Below are 18,189 nucleotides of genomic sequence, written 5' to 3'. Positions count from 1 at the left end.
GAGGACTACTTACTATTCTAAAAATGATAGTTACCATAAAAGTCGTTTAACAACAAGGCTATTGTGCAACACAATTTCACATTCATCTCATATTATAGCATGCCTCTAGGATCTAGATTAGTATCTTTCCCACTAGAACACACCTCAAATTTCATTTGAAACAATCAAAAACCACTAGAAGGAACTGATGGGAAAGCCTTGAAAAACCGTTTCGGTAGATTCTTGCAGAATAAAAATTTTCCGAAAACGATCTCAAGTTGCCCTCATGGTCGATCAAACGAAGTTTGATCGACTCATTTAGATCATTGGGCTCTTGTGTTTGGTTTACAGGATCCAATATGAAAAGCATAATTTAATTAACGCGGAAACATTAAATTATACCTTTCTTCGGACGGTTGTAAAGGATGAAGTTTGTACCCGAAGACCTCTTGATCTTCTGCTGTATTCCTCTCCTCTTCTCGAACGTTGTGTGGGCAACGATCCTTCGAGAATTTCTCCACCAGAATTCTCCTCTCCGATGGCTTGCTAAACTTTCCTTCCTTCTCTTTGCTTGGAGAAAAGAGAAGAAGAAGAAAGGGTTGGCTGCTGAGAGGGTCTCGGCCACCAAGAGCTATTAACTTCGTGTGTTTTCAACCCTTGGCAAACCTCCTCTTTTATAGCCTAGCTATCTCATAAACTTGGTATGATTTGTTTCATAAATATGGTATGATTTAAATCATAAACTTGGTATAATTATAATCAAATCAAATATTCTTTTCCAGATTTGATTAGAAAAATCATAACCAATTTTGTCTGCGGAAGAGATAAAATTATGATCCTAATCAAATCAAATCTCATCCAGATTTGATTCTAATCAAATCAATTCTAATTATATAGATTTGATTTCTAATCAAATCACATTCAGATTTGATTCTAATCAAATCAAATCTCATCAAGATTTGATTCTTATCAAATCAAATCTCATCTAGATTTGATTAGAAAAATCATAATTAATTTTATCATTATTTTTTATGTTAGTGCAGTAGGTATGGATTCATAACTGTTACACAATTATAATAGTTACGATTTCATATAACAGTTGCTATAACTATACAATTATATAGTAATTATGATTTTGTAGCTGTTATATATAAAATACTGACTAGTATTGATAAAAATAAACTAACTATATATCTATATTATAACTGATATAATATGATGTTGATTTATATTGACTAGGGGTGAGCAGTACCCGCCCGGCCCGCTAAACCCGCCCGCCACCTGCATCTGGAACCCGCCAATCCGCAGGTTTAAAAAAAATTAAAAATAAAAATGGATAGAAAATTGACAAACCCGCTTGTACACGGGCGGGTTTCGGATTTTAATTTTAAAATCTGACTAAACCCGACCCGCCCGCCTATTTATATACAAATAATAAAATATATGTATACATATATTAAAAATGATTTGTTTAATAATAGATAAGGACAAAAAAGAGGGGTTTCCAGCAAACCCATTCTCATACTTCGACACTTTCCTCTCTCCCAACTTTCAAGCTTCAGGAGTCAAGAATAAAGGGTTTCAAGTATGTAATTTTCACTCTTTAGTTTCAAGTTTCAAGTTTCAAGTTTCAACTTTTCACTAGTTATGTGGAATTTCGGGTATTTTCTCTAACTCTTCTCCTGGAACAAAACATTGATTCGATTCATCCAAGCTCCTGGATTGACAAGGAGTGGAATTTGCAAAAATGAATTGTGAGCTTTTGTGTCATTTCTGACCATAAAGCTAAGACAATTTGTAAAATGCTTGAGAGTTGCTTATTAGAATGGGGAATAGAGAAGTTGTTGGCCATTACAGTGGACAATGCTGCAACAAATGGAGCTGCTATGAAACATTTGAGGAAAAAAATGACCAGCTGGAAGTTTTCAGTTTTGAGCAATGAGTTCTTGCATTTGCGACGGGGTGAGCAGTACCCGCCCGGCCCGCTAAACCCGCCCGCCAATCCGCCCGTCCGCCGACACCCGCCACCCGCCGAATTTGATGCGAAAAAAAAATCGAGTTGGGTTTAAATTTTATTAACCCGCCAATGGTGGGTCGGGTGGGAAAATTGCACGAACCCGTCCGACCCGCCCGCTTGCTCAGCCCTAATATTGACTAGTATTGATCAGAAATTAAACATCTATATTATAAGAGCTATGAACTGTAATTACTATAACATAGTATTATTAGTACTGATCAGAATTAAAATACTACTATAATATAATATTGATCAGTATTGATAACAGATGAAATACTCATAATTATACTAACATCGATACAATATAATTTATTTATGTTGATTAAAGTTGAAGTATTTATATTATACACTACAAAAATTACATGATTTAGCGACGGAAATAGAGACGGAAATAAATTTCCGTCGCTATTTTAGAGACGGAAATTTATTTCCGTCTCTAAAATAGCGACGGAAATATATTTCCGTCGCTATTGGTTGATATTAGCGACGGAAATATATTTCTGTCTCTATTTCCGTCATCGAAACCCTAATTTAGCGACGGAATTATGAATTCCGTCTCTATTTTAGAGACGGAAATTTAATTCCGTCGCTAAATAGAGACGGAAATTTAATTCCGTCGCTATTTTAGAGACGGAAATTTAATTCCGTCGCTAAATAGAGACGGAAATTAAATTCCGTCGCTAAATAGCGACGGAATTAAATTCCGTCGCTAAATAGCGACGGAATTAAATTTCCGTCTCTATTTAGCGACGGAATTAAATTTCCGTCTCTAAAATAGCGACGGAATTAAATTTCCGTCTCTATTTAGCGACGGAATTAAATTTCCGTCTCTAAAATAGCGACGGAATTAAATTTCCGTCGCTAAATTTAAAATTATTTTATTAAATTTTTGGAATTAATTTCAAATTTTTTGAATTTAATTTTAAATGTTCTTGGTAATTTTAAATTAATTTATTAAAATTAAAATATTCAATTTATATTGATAATTATCAATTTTATCCTCTCCTCCGGCGACAGGTGATAACTCTCCTCCGATCGCATTCTCTCCCTCCGGCAATCAGTGATTTCTCTCCCCCGCGCTCCGCTCGCGTTCTCTCCCTCCGGCGACCGGTAAGTTCTCTCCTCTGCTGCTTCGCCCGGCTGCAACCTGCTCCTTCTTCCCTCCGGCGATCTGATTCCCGCTCAACCTTCTCCCTCTTCCCTGCTGCAGAATCTCGGCTGCTCCCTTTCCCGACTGGTTCTCCCACCTGCTCCCTTTCCTGGCTGCTTGCTCCCTTTCCCGTCAGCTTCTCCCGGCTGCTTCCTCTCCTCGGCTGCTTCTCTCGGCTGCTCCCTCTCCTCGGCTGCTTCTCCCAGCTATGATTCTCCCGGTGCTCAATTTCTTTCCGAAGGTAACCATAACAATCGTAATTACAAGTATAGCTGGATTTGGATTTTAACACTAGATGCATAAGTAGAATATGTTTTGAAATTATAGGCACATGTACAACTATATTTGGTCTTCCATCAACAATATTTTGGTTAGCTTGGATAGATTAACAACAACCGGAAGCAAGTTTGTATAGCCAGCTATATAACCAAGTTGGATTCAGGTAGACTGAAGTTTTGGATAGATCAAAAAACATCTGAAGTGGAATTGAAATAGGTGGTTGCGTATAGAACAAATCAAGGTAGGGGAAGAAATGGAGAACCAAACAAAAACAATATCTATTGGTTTCTTACCAGTGCTACCAAACAATGGCAGCATAATGAACCTTTTGAAAATGAGGAGAAAAAGTAATAGAAATACCATTCATGAGTCAAGATCCGTGGCAGCTCTTATGATCCATATAGTAATATCTTTAGTCCTAAAGCAATAAGCAATAAGTAATATCCGTGGCAGCTCTTATGATCAAGAAGGTGAAGCAATTCTAATTAAATGTTAAATTTTTACCATAGTATAATATCAGTATGATTTTTTAGTATATACCATGGAGTAAGAACTGAGGGTCGACTTATCTTATGCATGCATAAACCATGGAGTAGGAACCGAGAGGTCGAAAACAGTTAAATCATGATGCCTTCTGCTCTTGTCTTATTTTGTTACTGCACTTGAATGGGAGTAGAAAAAAAACTCATGTGATGGCAAGTAGTAGAAAAAAAACTGGATATGGAAAATTTTTGTAGGATCTTCTGATTTAGGCTAAATATGCTTATGGAAAATTTTCATATTTAGGGCTAAATAGGCTACAGATTTAGGGTTATTACTAAGTTTTTGTGACTACAAATTTAGGCTAGATCAGGCTTATGGAAAATTAAATTGATTACGAATGACACTATAAAATAGATATGTGACTTAACTGTGCTAATGAACATGATCAAAAGATATGTAATCATATTCCTCGTCTCGAATATGATCACACACACAAGAGGATGAATAAAGATCACACATTTGTGCAAATTCAATTGTGCATGCTTACCTCATCCTCAGCGTTCAATTTAACATATCATTTATATGTAATTTAAAATTTATCTTCGCAGAAGGTTACAATGTATATGAATAAATCTTGGATGTACAATAGATTAGAGATGGATTTATCCGAGCCGAATTTTATTCTGGAGTTGAAGAGTTTGTAAACTTTGTTAAGAGTCATCCAGAATGCATGAATGGTACAGAGTTACGGTGTCCGTGCAATCATTGCAAATGCAGAAATAAAGCTTTCCGTGATGAGGATACCGTCAAATTGCATATCTGTAAAAATGATTTTGTTCCAAACTACTACAATTGGTATTGTCACGGGGAGCCTTATGTTTCAGAACGAATTGGAACTTCGGCTGCTTCTTCATCTGGCACAACTGTTTTAGATGAATCAACATCTAGTGATCAGATGATGCAATCAATGGTTTATGACGCTATTAATGCAGTTGATCCATCTAATGTAGATGAACTACCAACACCTGCAGTCCAGCAACTATATGGCATGTTAAAGGCTAGTGAAAGAGAAGTGTGGGAAGGTATTCCATCTGGTCATTCCCAACTATCAGCTACTGCAAGATTATTGAACATCAAAGCTGAACATCATTTCTCAGAACAATGTTACGATGACATTTGTCAATTGATGTCAGAGTTGCTCCCTGCTGATCACCAAATGACTGATAGTTTTTACCGTACAAAGAAATTGGTGAGGGGTTTAGGTTTGCCCGTAGAGAAGATCGATTGTTGTATAAACAATTACATGATATATTGGAATGAAGATAGTGAACTGATTGAATGCAAATGTTATGGTCACCCTCGCTACAAGCATCGTAGTCGCATAGCACAGAAGAAAAAGAAAAATATTGCATGGAATGTTATGTATTATTTTCTCTTGACTGCTAGACTTCAACGCTTGTATGCATCTGCCGCCACAGCTTTCCACATGAGTTGGCATCATCAGCATATGCACGAAGGAGGTATAATGTGTCCTCCTACTTGTTGGGAGATTTTTACAAAGACACACAAGTCCAAAGATGACACTTTTATTGATGCTCGCTCGCATGCATTAGACGTAAGAAAATAATTTTTAAATTTATTTCACATTTTACCGCCATGTAATTCTTATTTTTAATCTTAAAATTTATAATAATTTAATTTTCAACAGGCTGAATATTCTGCTAGAGTTGTACAGGCGTCTACGCCTACAGTTGAGGGAGGAAAGAGGCAGGAGCTCTCAACCGACCAGTTGAATGAAATCTACTATGATGTGGTCGGTGGGAGGAAGAAGAGCTCCAGCCTCTACGGTCTAGGGTCCCAGGCGAGAGTCGTATATGATCGTGTGATGGCCCCTAGAGCCAGGGGTCGTCCCACTGGATCTTCTTCTACGATTGAAGTCCTACAAAAAGAAAATCAAGAATTAAAGGATCGACTCGCCGTATTAGAGGGGCAGCAAGATGGACTCGCCGTTTTAGAGGCGTAGGCAAAAAGTCAAGCTCGGCTTGGGCGGCAGATGGCGGCCTTCATGGAGGCCTTCGGCCAGACGCCATCGCAGCCTGCTTTTGATGCGCTACGAGCTGCGATGCAAGATGCGGACCCTGATACGGAGACTCAGGACCCTAATGCTCCTGATCAGTAGCTGTCTGCAAGGTAGGTTAGCATTTCTATTACGTCGCTAATTTTTTTAAAGTTATTACTTGTAAGCATTCATTTTCAAATAGGTTGTTATAATTAAATTATTACTAACCTATTTTTATTGTTTTTTTGTAGGATCTTCTCTTTTGGCTGGGCTCGTTTAGATAAGTTTTTTATATATTATTGTATTTTGACATTAGATACAGTATCAGTGTATCTACAGATTTGTATTGTATTCAGATATTATTGTATTCAGATTGTATTACTGTTGTAATGTGATGTATTTTGATATGTGGTGTATTCAGATTAATGTGATGTATTTTGATATGTTATATCTAGAGATTCTTGGTATGATTGTATTATTGTATCTAGAGATTTTGATATATAAACAGGAAATTCAGAAAAACAAAAAAAAGTATATAAAAAAATAAATTATTAGCGACAGAATTTATCATTCCGTCGCTAATAAACAATTTTTTTAAAAATTTTTTTCTTAAAATTTAGCGATGAAATTTTAATTTCCGTCGCTACTTTGCGACGGAATTAAACATTCCGTCGCTAATAAGTAGCGACGGAATTAAACATTCCGTCGCTAATTTGCGACGGAATTTTTAATTCCGTCGCTAATCAACGTTTATTTTTTTTTTATTGTTGATAAATTAATAGCGACGGAATTTATAATTCCGTCGCTAATTAGCGACGGAATATATATATACCGTCGCTAAATAGAGACGGAATTATAATTTCTGTCGCTATTAATTAGCGACGGAAATATTATACCGTCGCTAATTTTAGTGATGGAATTATAAATTCCGTCGCTAATTAGCGACGGAATTTATTTTCCGTCGCTAAGGTGACGTCAGCGACGGATTTTTCTGCGACGGTCGATTTCCGTCGCTAATCGATCGTTAACCTCGATTAGCGATCGAATAGCGACGGAAATGATCCGTCGCTATTTACCTTTATATTTGTAGTGGCTCTTGGCAGTCCATGATTGGTTATGAAATCCTGGCTAGTTCAATCGTCCGCACGCAAAATCACAATCAAGCGCTTGTGAAATCACGGACTAGTCACGGTAGTTCCATGAAGTACCCACTAGCCAGTTGATTAGAAGATGACATATTTATTATAATAGAATAAGAGATTAATTCTAGATAGACAGACACATGTCCTCCAACAAAAAAAAACTCCTCTCACTTTTTAGTTATTTGATATCAATTATAAATTAATTTCATAATTTATCTTCTTTTATGTAATTTAAGAAATATTGAACTGTGAGAAATATTTGAGATGAACGTAGTCATATTTTCCTACAACAGACGGGTCATGATATGATTGCTTGGATATAGTAGAAATATGCATGTGTTGACCTACAATCAATCTATCCTTTTACTCAATCAAAAATATAATGAATTGAATAAAATAAACGACGCGTGTTTTCCCTGCTGACTAAAGAAAGACGTTTTTAAAGCTACCATGAGTTGCACGCGCTGCATGCATGCTCTGATCATGCTCAAAACCATACAATAAGAAAGGAAGATGATTAGTTAATTAGTTAGATGCCCACCACATGCACCCTCTCAGTCAACTATTCACATGCACCACCACCACCTCCAAGAACAATGCAGTTGGCTTCCAAAATTAAAATTCAGTGAAATAAAATTAAACTCAAACAAAACATATTTATTTAATTTAGCACCACAACAGTTTCTCTTTTTATTTTCCTCCCTTTATTTTGTTTATTATATAAAAATATTCTTGCTACGATCATCCATGAATCACTACTTTAATTTAGTACTTTAAACACGAGCAAACCATGCACAAAACCAAGGTTGCCTTCAAAGTCTTCATCAACAACAACTTGCACTCGACGCCTTCCCATTTTTGTTTTACGTGGCCTTTTCATTTCCCTAATTATTATATATATATTGTCAATATATATAAATCAATTCACGAGCGATGGCGATGCAGAAGACATGGCCCGAGAAAATGGAGCTGTCATCTATTATTGTACTTGTTGTCTCCGTTGTTTGACGTCAACGGTGGTTGTGCCAAAGATTTTATTTTCAAAAAAATATATATAATTAGAATAAATTGATTTATGAGATAAAAAATATACTAGGATGATGTTTTAATTTTTTTAAACTAAGGTATTTTTTTATCAATGATAAAGGTGGACGTTTACATTTTACCCGATCCATTTCTTATTTGAGTTGAATCTATTCTTTCGAGGTTGTTGCCATAAATCAAGGGACAATCATGAGAAGACAAAATAAGGATGGTCATGGATGATGAATTAATCGATTTTGTTCATGTGAGTGTAAATTGATTTGATTTTGCAATAGATTTTATGTAATCCGCCACTCCAACGATCTTATACGATCGACTTTACGATCATCTATGAGGGGATAAATCAAAAAGCTGAAGTTGGTCATGACGAAGGAGGATACCGAGATTCGATCATTGTCTAGCTATTTCAACAACTCTGTTCCATTGTAACCAACTCAACTATGTTCCGAAGTCAAATTTTTTAATAGACAAACATGAAAATTTTTGATAAATTAGAATCCTAGTTGAAAATAAAAATATTTAAAGTTTTTTAAAAAAAATATATTTATCGTAATTTATTCCGTGCACCAGGAGAAGGAAAATAAATATATACGGTTCTGAATTACATGATTATAATTATTTAACCAATTGTATATATTTTTATAATAATCTTCAAACTATGAACCGGACGTCCCTTTTTATTTTTATTTTTTATCAAAATAACTTTCCACCCCACCCACTGGTTTCCTTGTAAAATTATAGGGAAGCCCTTAGTGTATTGTTTGGTCAGTTTTAATTTTTTAACGGATATATTTCGATTTTTTTACTGATTGATTTTAAGTTTAAAATCTTGATCAGACGGATTTGACATATTCAAATAATATTTATATTATAATAATTATAGTTTTATAGCAACTACAATATGTATTTGATATGTTTAAAATTATTAATATTATAACAGCTACGATTTTATAATTGATATAACTTGAATTTAACATATTCACCTAACATTCACATTATAACAATTATAAAATCATAATTGCTATAATTCAGATTTCTTGTTAACATTCATGTTGTAGTAACTATGAAATCATAACTACTATAATATTATAGTAGTTGTAGTTTCATAATTACCATAACGCAGACTTATCTCTAGTCAACTATTTATGATTTAAACTTAAAATCAATATATCAAAAAATCAAAATCGACCAAATAATTATTTTATAATAGTAGGACAACTGTGTAATTTTAAAGCAAGGGTTGATGGGGTAGAATGTTCTTTACCATTATTTATGTGGCAAAAATATAAATAAGGATAAAACGTTTGGTGTTATATGATATTGGGCGTTCTTTGATAATAATGAAAGTAGAGATGTTTTTTAAGGATTATAAGGACGAAGAAGGCTTTTTTTATTATTGCATTAAAATTCATGAAAACAAAAAAATAAATCTATTTCTATCTAAGCGTGAGCGTTGCGTCCAATCAAACGTCGTTGAGGACGACTTCTCCGTGATTCGGGAACAAAAACACATAATTTAATATTTCAAATCATTGGACTCCACCTTATTTATTTTTTCTCCATCATCAAATTTTATCACCCCATAAAATACTAATACAATTTATTACATTTTATCTCTAAAATAACTATTATTTAAATTTCTACAACAATATTGAACCAGAATAATGTTTAATAAAATTTATGATGAGTGCAGTGTTGACTTTTTTTATTATAAATAATTAAGGTGTTTTTTTACAATAACAAAAAAACGAGTTGTCCTCATAGAAAATACAGCCTCATGATAAAATTATAATTTTAATTAATTTTGTGACTAATTAATCTATTGATTAAAATATTAGTTAATTGCTTCTTAACTAATCCACGATGAAGATTATTCTTCCTTTAAATTGCCGTGTCAAATGCCAAGCCACTTAAAAATTCATTTTTAATCAAGGTGCACAAATCATATATAAAATTAACTCTAAATTACTTGTTGTTTATAGAAAAATGAGAAGACTAAACATTTTATTTAAAATATTTTTTATTTAAATTTTACGAAAGAGCATTTTGTTATTTTAAAACTATAGATGGTATTCCTGCGAATGAATAAGTGATAAGGGGCAGAGTGAAATTTTCACCATATTCGTCTTTATGTACTTTTTCTCAAAATAGTAACAGCAGAGCACAAGGGAAGCTGATCGGCGCAACCTCCATCCTTCCCCTTCCCTGCTTCCCTCTCTATATATTCTGGATCCCCCGATCGCCTCTCTCCTCTGGCGCTCTCCGAACTGCGACGTTTCGAGCTCTTTTGGGCGATCGATCGAAGCGGAGTCGAGGTAGATGGTGAAGGAGGGAAAGGAGTGAGAGTGGAGAAGCAATAGCAGAATGCCGCCGTTTCTGTCCAAGTACGTGGTTGGGCGGACGCTGGGCGAGGGCAACTTCGGGAAGGTCAAGTACGCGAGGCACGTCGAGACCGGCCGCTCCTTCGCCATCAAGATCCTCGACCGCAAGCGCATCCAATCGCTCGACCTCCACGAGCAGGTTAGTTCCATTTCGATCCCGTTTGCTTTGATCGATCGAGCAATTCATCGGCCATCTTTGCGTGCCGGATGCCGCCGATTTGATTCGTTAAACGTGGGAACAGATCAAGAGGGAGATCGGTACCTTGAAGCTTCTCAAGCACCCAAACGTCGTCCGCCTGTATGAGGTCAGTTACTTGCTTCGCCTTCTTCCTCCTACTCGATCGATCGCTGCTCGTTTTCTTACTCCATTTTAGATTTCGTTTAGGGATTTAATGAACTAACAAGTTCGGTTTCATTCGATCGTGTCGATTGCAATTGGGCGGTTATTTTTTTGGCGTGGATAATTACATGTCTTAAGAAAGGAATCTCGGCGGCTGTTTTCGTGTGGGCTTGGGTTTTGGGGAAAATTTTCATTATTTTTAGACAACCCGCTGGATTAATGCACGGCGTTGATTGGCCACGTTCCTCCGGTCCCCTTGGCAGGGCTGTCCCCCAGCGAAGCCAGTGGTTTCGAGATGCCTGGGCCTGGCCGCCTACGATCATTGCGAGCCATGGATGATGGAACCGAGTCACCGACTCCTTTTACCGGCGGCTCCCCGCGTCCCACGTTCGGCGCGGCCGATGCCACTCCAGTGGTCCATCGTGGCGTCTCTGCTACGTGGTCTGTCGGGTATCAGAAGCGCAGTAGCTGTTGAGTAATATAGTCACGTGCCCTCGTTCACGACGCCATGTTGCTTATCTGAACTGCTTTTGACATTCAATTCCAGATATTCTTTTTGGTAACATTATTGTCTTCGGCATAAAATTAGGCTTGTCTCACACAATTGAATCATTTATAAAAAAATAAATTGAGAAACTGCAAACCTCAATTATTACTTGACTTCGTCATAATTCAAATCCTTGCTCTCTTCTGCAAGTTGCATGGAAAGTATTATTTTCGTTTAGGCTTGTAGAATCATCAATAACCTCAATTATTTAGTAACAATAGTTGCATGCAAGGTCTTTTGGTTAAAATTTAAGCATTTATTCGCATTCAATATATTGTGTAGTCGGTTTTATGTTTAAGGCCTAAAAATAAATATATTGTGGTGTAGAATATCTTGAGCCTCAATTTCACTGAAACAGATACGTCTTAGAAAGTTCTAAAATGAAAATAGATTTCTCAGGAAAGGAGAAAACAGTGTCAGTGGAGACGAATTTTAAAAAGATATTTTTCATCTTTTAGTTTTTCATAATTTATGGTCGTTTGACAGGTGTCCGCTAGCAAAACCAAGATTTATATGGTCCTGGAATACGTAAATGGTGGCGAATTGTTCGACATAATTGTAAGGATCTTCGACTTGTGATATTAGGTTCTTGATTATCAGAATGCAGGGTTCCTAAAGATGGCACCTGCTAATCTTATCTGTTGAAGCCTTCGAAGGGAAAACTTTCTGAAAAGCAAGGACGAAAGCTTTTTCAACAGTTGATTGATGCGATTAGCTATTGCCATGATATGGGTGTTTACCACAGAGATCTAAAGGTATGGTTGAATAACTATGACATGTCAAGTTGCACCATAGAACATGATTATGAGATGCAAGCTACAAGGGTTCTTCACTTGTAAGATTTATTGACATTTCCTTATTCACAGCCGCAAAATGTACTTGTAGATGCAAAGAGAAACATAAAGATATCAGATTTCGGCCTCAGTGCTTTACCTCAGCATCTAGGGGTGTGTCATTCAATTTTTCAAATGAAACAAAACCCAGAGCAATCTATCTATCAACGTACAGTTTGGCTAATGTTTTCGTTTGTGTATCAGAATGACGGCTTGCTGCACACAACATGTGGAAGCCCATATTACATTGCTCCTGAGGTACATATTCCTTCCAATAATGAGATCATTTTTGTTATCTTTGCGTGTCTCAAGAGCTGTCATGATCAATGCAAACTAGGTTCTGTCCAACCGAGGTTATGATGGTGCAAGATCAGATATATGGTCGTGTGGTGTCATTTTGTATGAACTTCTCACAGGTGGTCTTCCTTTTGATGATAGAAATCTTGCTGTTCTATATCACAAGGTAAGTTTGAGAAGGATAAAATGATACAATGGGGGACCAAGTTACTTTTGGTTCATCCTAATGTGTCTTGTTTGTTCAGATATCTAGAGGAGACACCAAGATTCCCATGTGGCTCTCTCCTGGTGCTCAAAATATACTAAGAAGAATACTTGATCCAAATCCTATAACTCGGATAAATGCAGCAGGGATCAAGGCAGATGAATGGTTCAAGCAAGATTATGTACCAGCCGTCCCGAATGATGACTACAACGATGAGGAGATAAGCCTTCATAACTCTGTTCCAAGTAAAGAGGTAAACTTTGTTTATCTAACTGAAACGGAAGTAAAGATTGCTGAAAGGATCTTGAGATATAACTAATCTTTGTTTCTCTACCATTTGTATGTTTGCAGCACAATGCGGCAGATGAAAATGCAACCTCACCTAGCCATATTAATGCATTTCAGTTGATTGGAATGTCTTCATCACTTGATCTTTCTGGGTTTTTTGAGAAAGAGGTAAGGATGTTAATACTATAAATGAATTTTGTTAAGGAACAATCAGCTGGAGTTGTGTGGATGATGAACACTCTGTCGCTTGTTTGCTATTACAGGATGTCTCAGACAGGAAAATCAGATTTACATCAAACTATTCACCTAATGTTCTGTTTGATCGTATAGCGGACATTGTCAGACAAATGGGCCTTCAGATTCAGAAGGCACCTGGAAAAGTTAGTCCTATTCTGGATATTCGTCAAATTTCCATTTTAAAACGACAGCTTATTGTTCTTATCCATTGCCAGTTGAAGGTGCTTCAGAAGCTGGACTCCAAGAAGCCAAAGAACACTGGATCACTCTGCGTTTGGATAGAGGTAATTTGATACAGGAGTTAGATAGTAAACTAGTCCATTATCTAATTCAAACAAGGCATCACGATTTCCTGTGTGCAGGCGTTCGAGCTCAACCCATCTCTTTTTCTTGTAGAATTGATGAAATCACAAGGTGATTCTTCATTGTATAGAAAGGTATTGGATTTTACTTGTGATTCAAAATTTTTGAAACTCCCGCACCGATAACCGCTAAGCTCAACTTTCCTGGTTCTTGATTCACAGATGTGCTCAAAGTTATCAGGAGAGTTGGGAGTCGCTAAAGACGAGCAGCTAACAGAGAGACAAATGGTAACAATGGAGGAAGGGGAGGTGCCTTGCTCCGTTGCGACACAGGATAATTATGGGAGGTGAGTAGTATTGTGGAGCGAGGTGAGTAGTATTGTGGAGCGAAAGGGTGTACATAGCAGTAGTAACTTGATGTATGGGACAACCAAGTTTTTTTTACTGGAAAAATGGCACTAGTAATCTCATAAGCAACGCCAATAAGCTATCAAGAGTGACAGAACAAGAACAATATTAATTCTACTTAGTGGGGGCTAAGCAAAAATTAGTGTGTAGTAATTGAATTCAGAATGCTCATGCATCTTGCTTAGATATGAAATCTAAAAACAATAAATACGGGATCAATACCAATAGTCAAGTGATTGTGAAATTATCATTCTTGATAGATAAAAGCACAATGTGCATTACATGTACTAGTGCATCCACTCACAGGTGCGTTGCATTCAGATAATTTTTGCATCACCATAGTTTAGGAGAGCATCTCAAGATTTGCCACTCACACCTATATTTACTTTCTTCTCAGTATCTGGCAAACTGATAGATAATGGCTGCCAACCCGATTGGTGAGGCATAATCCACTTTTTCACATCAGTTGTTGCTTGCAATATCTGAAGAACTTCACCTAAAGCAAGATGATTCAGGCATGATTTTCTAATAGATGTTGCTGCTTGATACCTGCATAAGATTATCATTTTGATTATATAAATGCAAAAGGAAAATCAAGCATATCCATAAAGAAATATATATATATAGATATATTACCTGCTTTGTGATGTCAAAACCGAATTTTTCCCTTCTACTGACGATAGATACTTAAGAACTGCATCCCAAGTAGCCTTGGGATGTTTTGCATAAATATCCATAGTATTGACCCATTTCCAGAGTGCAATATCTTTTCCTACATAGAAAGACAATTTACCACCCAACATATGCTTCACAACATGTTTATGTTGGATAGCATAATCTAAGGCTGTCTTAATGTCAAAAGTTTGGATATTCATTTCACCATATCGAATACAATCGACTATATTTGCTTCCGTCGGGATCATTTTGTTGGCTTTTAAGATTTTCAAAGCCTTTAAAATATTCTGGACCTCGGAAGTTGGCACATGAGACCCTGGGTTTGGGAGTCCATCTTGAGACATAGATTTATCTGTTATGGGTGGAAGTGTAGGCAGAGGTGGAGCTAGAGGTCTGTTCATATGTTCAGAAGTCCGAGAGCCATTTTTATTACCACCCTTGGAACATTCTGATGGACTAGGCCTACCCTTTTCAGACAGGCTTACAGGACCAACTGATGAATTGAATGGACCACTAGGATGGCACGGCGGGCGACTATAATGGTTCAAGGTAGTATAGTTGTAGTTTAGAGAATTTGTCGAAGATGAATTCCCAGGTTGACTTTTTGGCTGCGGAGGCAATAAATCACTTGATTTTAGTAGCTGAGGCCGATGTGATTTGTGGTTACTAGGAAAGGTATTTCCATGTTCTAGGGCAAAATCAGGCCTAGGTGTTGCAGAATCTGCTACATGGCCACTAGAAGAGTTGGGCCAATTTCCTACCTTAAAAGGCATTACTTCAGAAGGCTGAGAAGGTGGCTCTGCAATTGATGACTGGGGAAAAAGACTAGTATTCTTCACTTTGGAACTGTCCTGGAATTCACTACTAGGTATACTAAATTGTTGACTACTAACATGAGAAGGAAGGGCTAAACTTGCCAGCGACTGGTTGTTGGCTGTGCGTGGTGTCAAGGCTATACCACTAGTTGACTGGATAGGATTTGATTGCTTCCTTTGTTTCCATTTTGTGCGATTATCAACTTTGGCATCGGCAGAATAGCCATTAGCTGTATCTTCAATGACTGGATTACCGATCGAGGCACTGTTAGCATAAGGCAACACAGGCAATGGCAGACCACCAGCCACAAGGTCCTTCCAGTACCAGACATTCTTTGCTGCTGCAACAAGGGCTTGTGAGACATTTGGTGGTTGGGCAAGAAGAATGTTGTATCTCCGAAAACTAAGTTGGTGGAGTGCATTCGAGAAGTCACGATCACCAGATATTAACAAGTAGTTCGCAGGAGGTGGATTATCAACTGCCCAAAGTAACATGTCGACCAAGATCTTCTTATCGCTTGCATCTTTGACGCCTGCGTAATGAAGACCAGGGTAAACGTATAAAATGACTGCAAACAAACCTTCTGAAACTACTCAACTATAGTGAATCATCCCTGTAAGTACTTTAACTATAGAAAGAAACACAGCTCTTGAAATAAAACAATTGAGAAAATTCAAAAAGCCTTTATACTTATCTACTTTGGATTGGATTAAGATAAACACAGGATATAAAGTAATCCTATATTTCCTCCATAAATCTGCTGATAACATATATCACAACATACATAAAGAGTCATTTGAACAATGATGATTGCTAGATTAGTGGTAGTGTGATTATTAGCAACAAAAGCAAAGTGGGAGTTGGTGATTGATTAGGCAGGATAATGTTTATAAATTAGGTATGACAAATGACCAAGAATCATGACATCATGAGCAACTATTCATCGAAAAGAACATGTCAACAAACCCAAAAAAAAAAGAAGAAGAAGAGATTCAACTTCTACCAGAATAATCTGACAAGTTAGAACATGTATGAAACAAATCGACTTAGTTTTCATTCACTATGCCTAACGGGAACAAAGCAGGTTCTTGCATAGGTAAACGGAGCGTACCATAAAAAGTAAAACATCAAGAAACTTTACCAGCAGGGACGTGGTTAAGAGCGATGCCGGTGCTGTTCAGCGCTTGCTGCACGGGCTGGGCGATCCCGCTCGTGTCTCCGAAGGCAGAGATTGAGACGGGGCCGCGGTATCCCACCATCGCCAACGCTGAGCTTATGTTCTGGGCGATCAGGTTCGGATCGCATGCCCTTGGGACCTGGCAGTTCTCGATATCCCACCACACCGACGTCCTCACAGTGGCATACTCATCCTCCGCCACCGGGCCGGTCGCCGCAGATCCGCTGCCCCCTCCCATCGCCTATCCCTTCCTCTCTAGGTTCCCGCGAGCATCAAAGGCTTCCGGCGGCCATCTCGCTCTCGCTCTGCAGTGGGCGGGGGGGGCTTTATTATTGGTTTATCGATCTCAGAAATTGACCGCCGAGGTCTCTAGACGCGGACTTGGGAAGGGCACAGGTTTCGGATTAGATGTTCTGTAATAGGTACGAAACGATGTTCCAAGCCAATTGAAATTGAATTTTGTGGTTTCATAAGGCAGCGCGTATCCGTGACACGTCATTGGCTGTCTGCTGTGTGGCAAATTGGAAGATGAAACGACGTGGGTGTGGATGCGAGAAAATTGAGGCTGCTGTCCGCACAGAAAGGTTCTGTGCCCTTTATTCTAACGACGTGGAAGATGAAACGACGTGGGGTAGTAGAGGCACCATCGGCCCACATGGGAACTTCCTTTTGCCCCTCCTACTTTATTATTCTGTCTTGCTGTTCTCCTTTTCCACTCAGATGAACCACTTGAAGATGATCCTGCCTTAGCCCCAAAGGAAAAAACTAAACTGTTCCTCTGTTTTATTTTTATGATTATTATTATAAATGGGAAGCCACTATTAATCATTAACAATTATTATTATTATTATTGAATAAATAAAATTTATATATTCATTAGTCTAAAATTTAATATTTAGAAGTGTCACAATCTGGTCGTCTACTCCCGCCAATATCTCGTCTCTACTCATTCTAACTGTAACACCCCCCTCTTTCTTATACTAATAGGGAGACGTTACGTACTTTAAACTTTCCTTAACTTTTACTTATTAAATAAAATCACTCAAATAACTTTTCTTTTTCTGTTTAACATGCGGAAGCAAAAGAAATAAATAACTTTTTAGACATAAAATAAATATTTATTTAATTTCTTGATCTTATTCCGCGGTTCCGTCGACACCACACATCAAACACTTTTCCAGCTGCCTCCTCTTTCCTAAAACTTTTCCTTTTATTTATCTGCAATATGAGGAATGCAAACTATAAGCAACGCTTAGTAAGTACATCATCTAACTCACAAAAACCATAGAAAACTTCGTAATAACTGATGCTATTATATGAAAGAAATGCTGGAAATGACATGAGAAAAACTTATATTATATATAAGTGAAAATAAATAAACATCCTTCTTTGGGCCCAGCGAGGTATCAATGCAGACATCTCTTATATAGGCGAACCTTGTGCCTTGAATTCCTTTTCTTATGGGCGAACCTTGTGCCCGGAATTCATTATGGGCGAACCTTGTGCCCTGGATTCCTTTCCTTGTGGGCG

The 18,189-nt window shown here is 37.3% G+C and overlaps 2 protein-coding genes across 3 annotated transcripts; one reads left to right on the top strand and one right to left on the bottom strand.

Moving 5' to 3' along the window:
* The first annotated feature begins 10,333 nt into the window (after positions 1–10,333).
* Positions 10,334–14,144, top strand: LOC141831538 (CBL-interacting protein kinase 1-like). 2 transcript variants are annotated; one of them, XM_074718917.1, is made up of 13 exons: positions 10,334–10,673; positions 10,777–10,839; positions 11,908–11,979; positions 12,069–12,176; positions 12,288–12,368; positions 12,459–12,512; positions 12,592–12,717; positions 12,797–13,009; positions 13,108–13,212; positions 13,308–13,424; positions 13,497–13,565; positions 13,644–13,718; positions 13,806–14,144. In XM_074718917.1, exons 1-13 carry the CDS (start codon positions 10,518–10,520, stop codon positions 13,932–13,934), a joined length of 1,368 nt encoding a protein of 455 aa, XP_074575018.1. In that variant the 5' UTR covers positions 10,334–10,517; the 3' UTR covers positions 13,935–14,144. The 2 variants fall into 2 exon arrangements, with proteins under 2 accessions (XP_074575018.1, XP_074575019.1); XM_074718918.1 differs by having other exon boundaries at positions 13,678–13,718; positions 13,806–13,835.
* An 80-nt stretch (positions 14,145–14,224) lies between these two features.
* Positions 14,225–16,975, bottom strand: LOC141831537 (uncharacterized). Its single transcript, XM_074718916.1, has 3 exons — positions 16,624–16,975; positions 14,628–16,014; positions 14,225–14,540 (listed from the first exon to the last, which is right to left on the bottom strand). Exons 1-3 carry the CDS (start codon positions 16,895–16,897, stop codon positions 14,348–14,350), a joined length of 1,854 nt encoding a protein of 617 aa, XP_074575017.1. The 5' UTR covers positions 16,898–16,975; the 3' UTR covers positions 14,225–14,347.
* Positions 16,976–18,189: the final 1,214 nt, after the last annotated feature.

This window comes from Curcuma longa, chromosome 7, assembly GCF_044706935.1.
Source record: "Curcuma longa cultivar G26 ecotype Majalengka, Jawa Barat chromosome 7, ITB_CL_G26_1.1, whole genome shotgun sequence".
Lineage (NCBI taxonomy): Eukaryota > Viridiplantae > Streptophyta > Magnoliopsida > Zingiberales > Zingiberaceae > Curcuma > Curcuma longa.
Note: the sequence above shows the minus strand (reverse complement) of the source record. Positions and strands in the feature narration are given on the sequence as shown.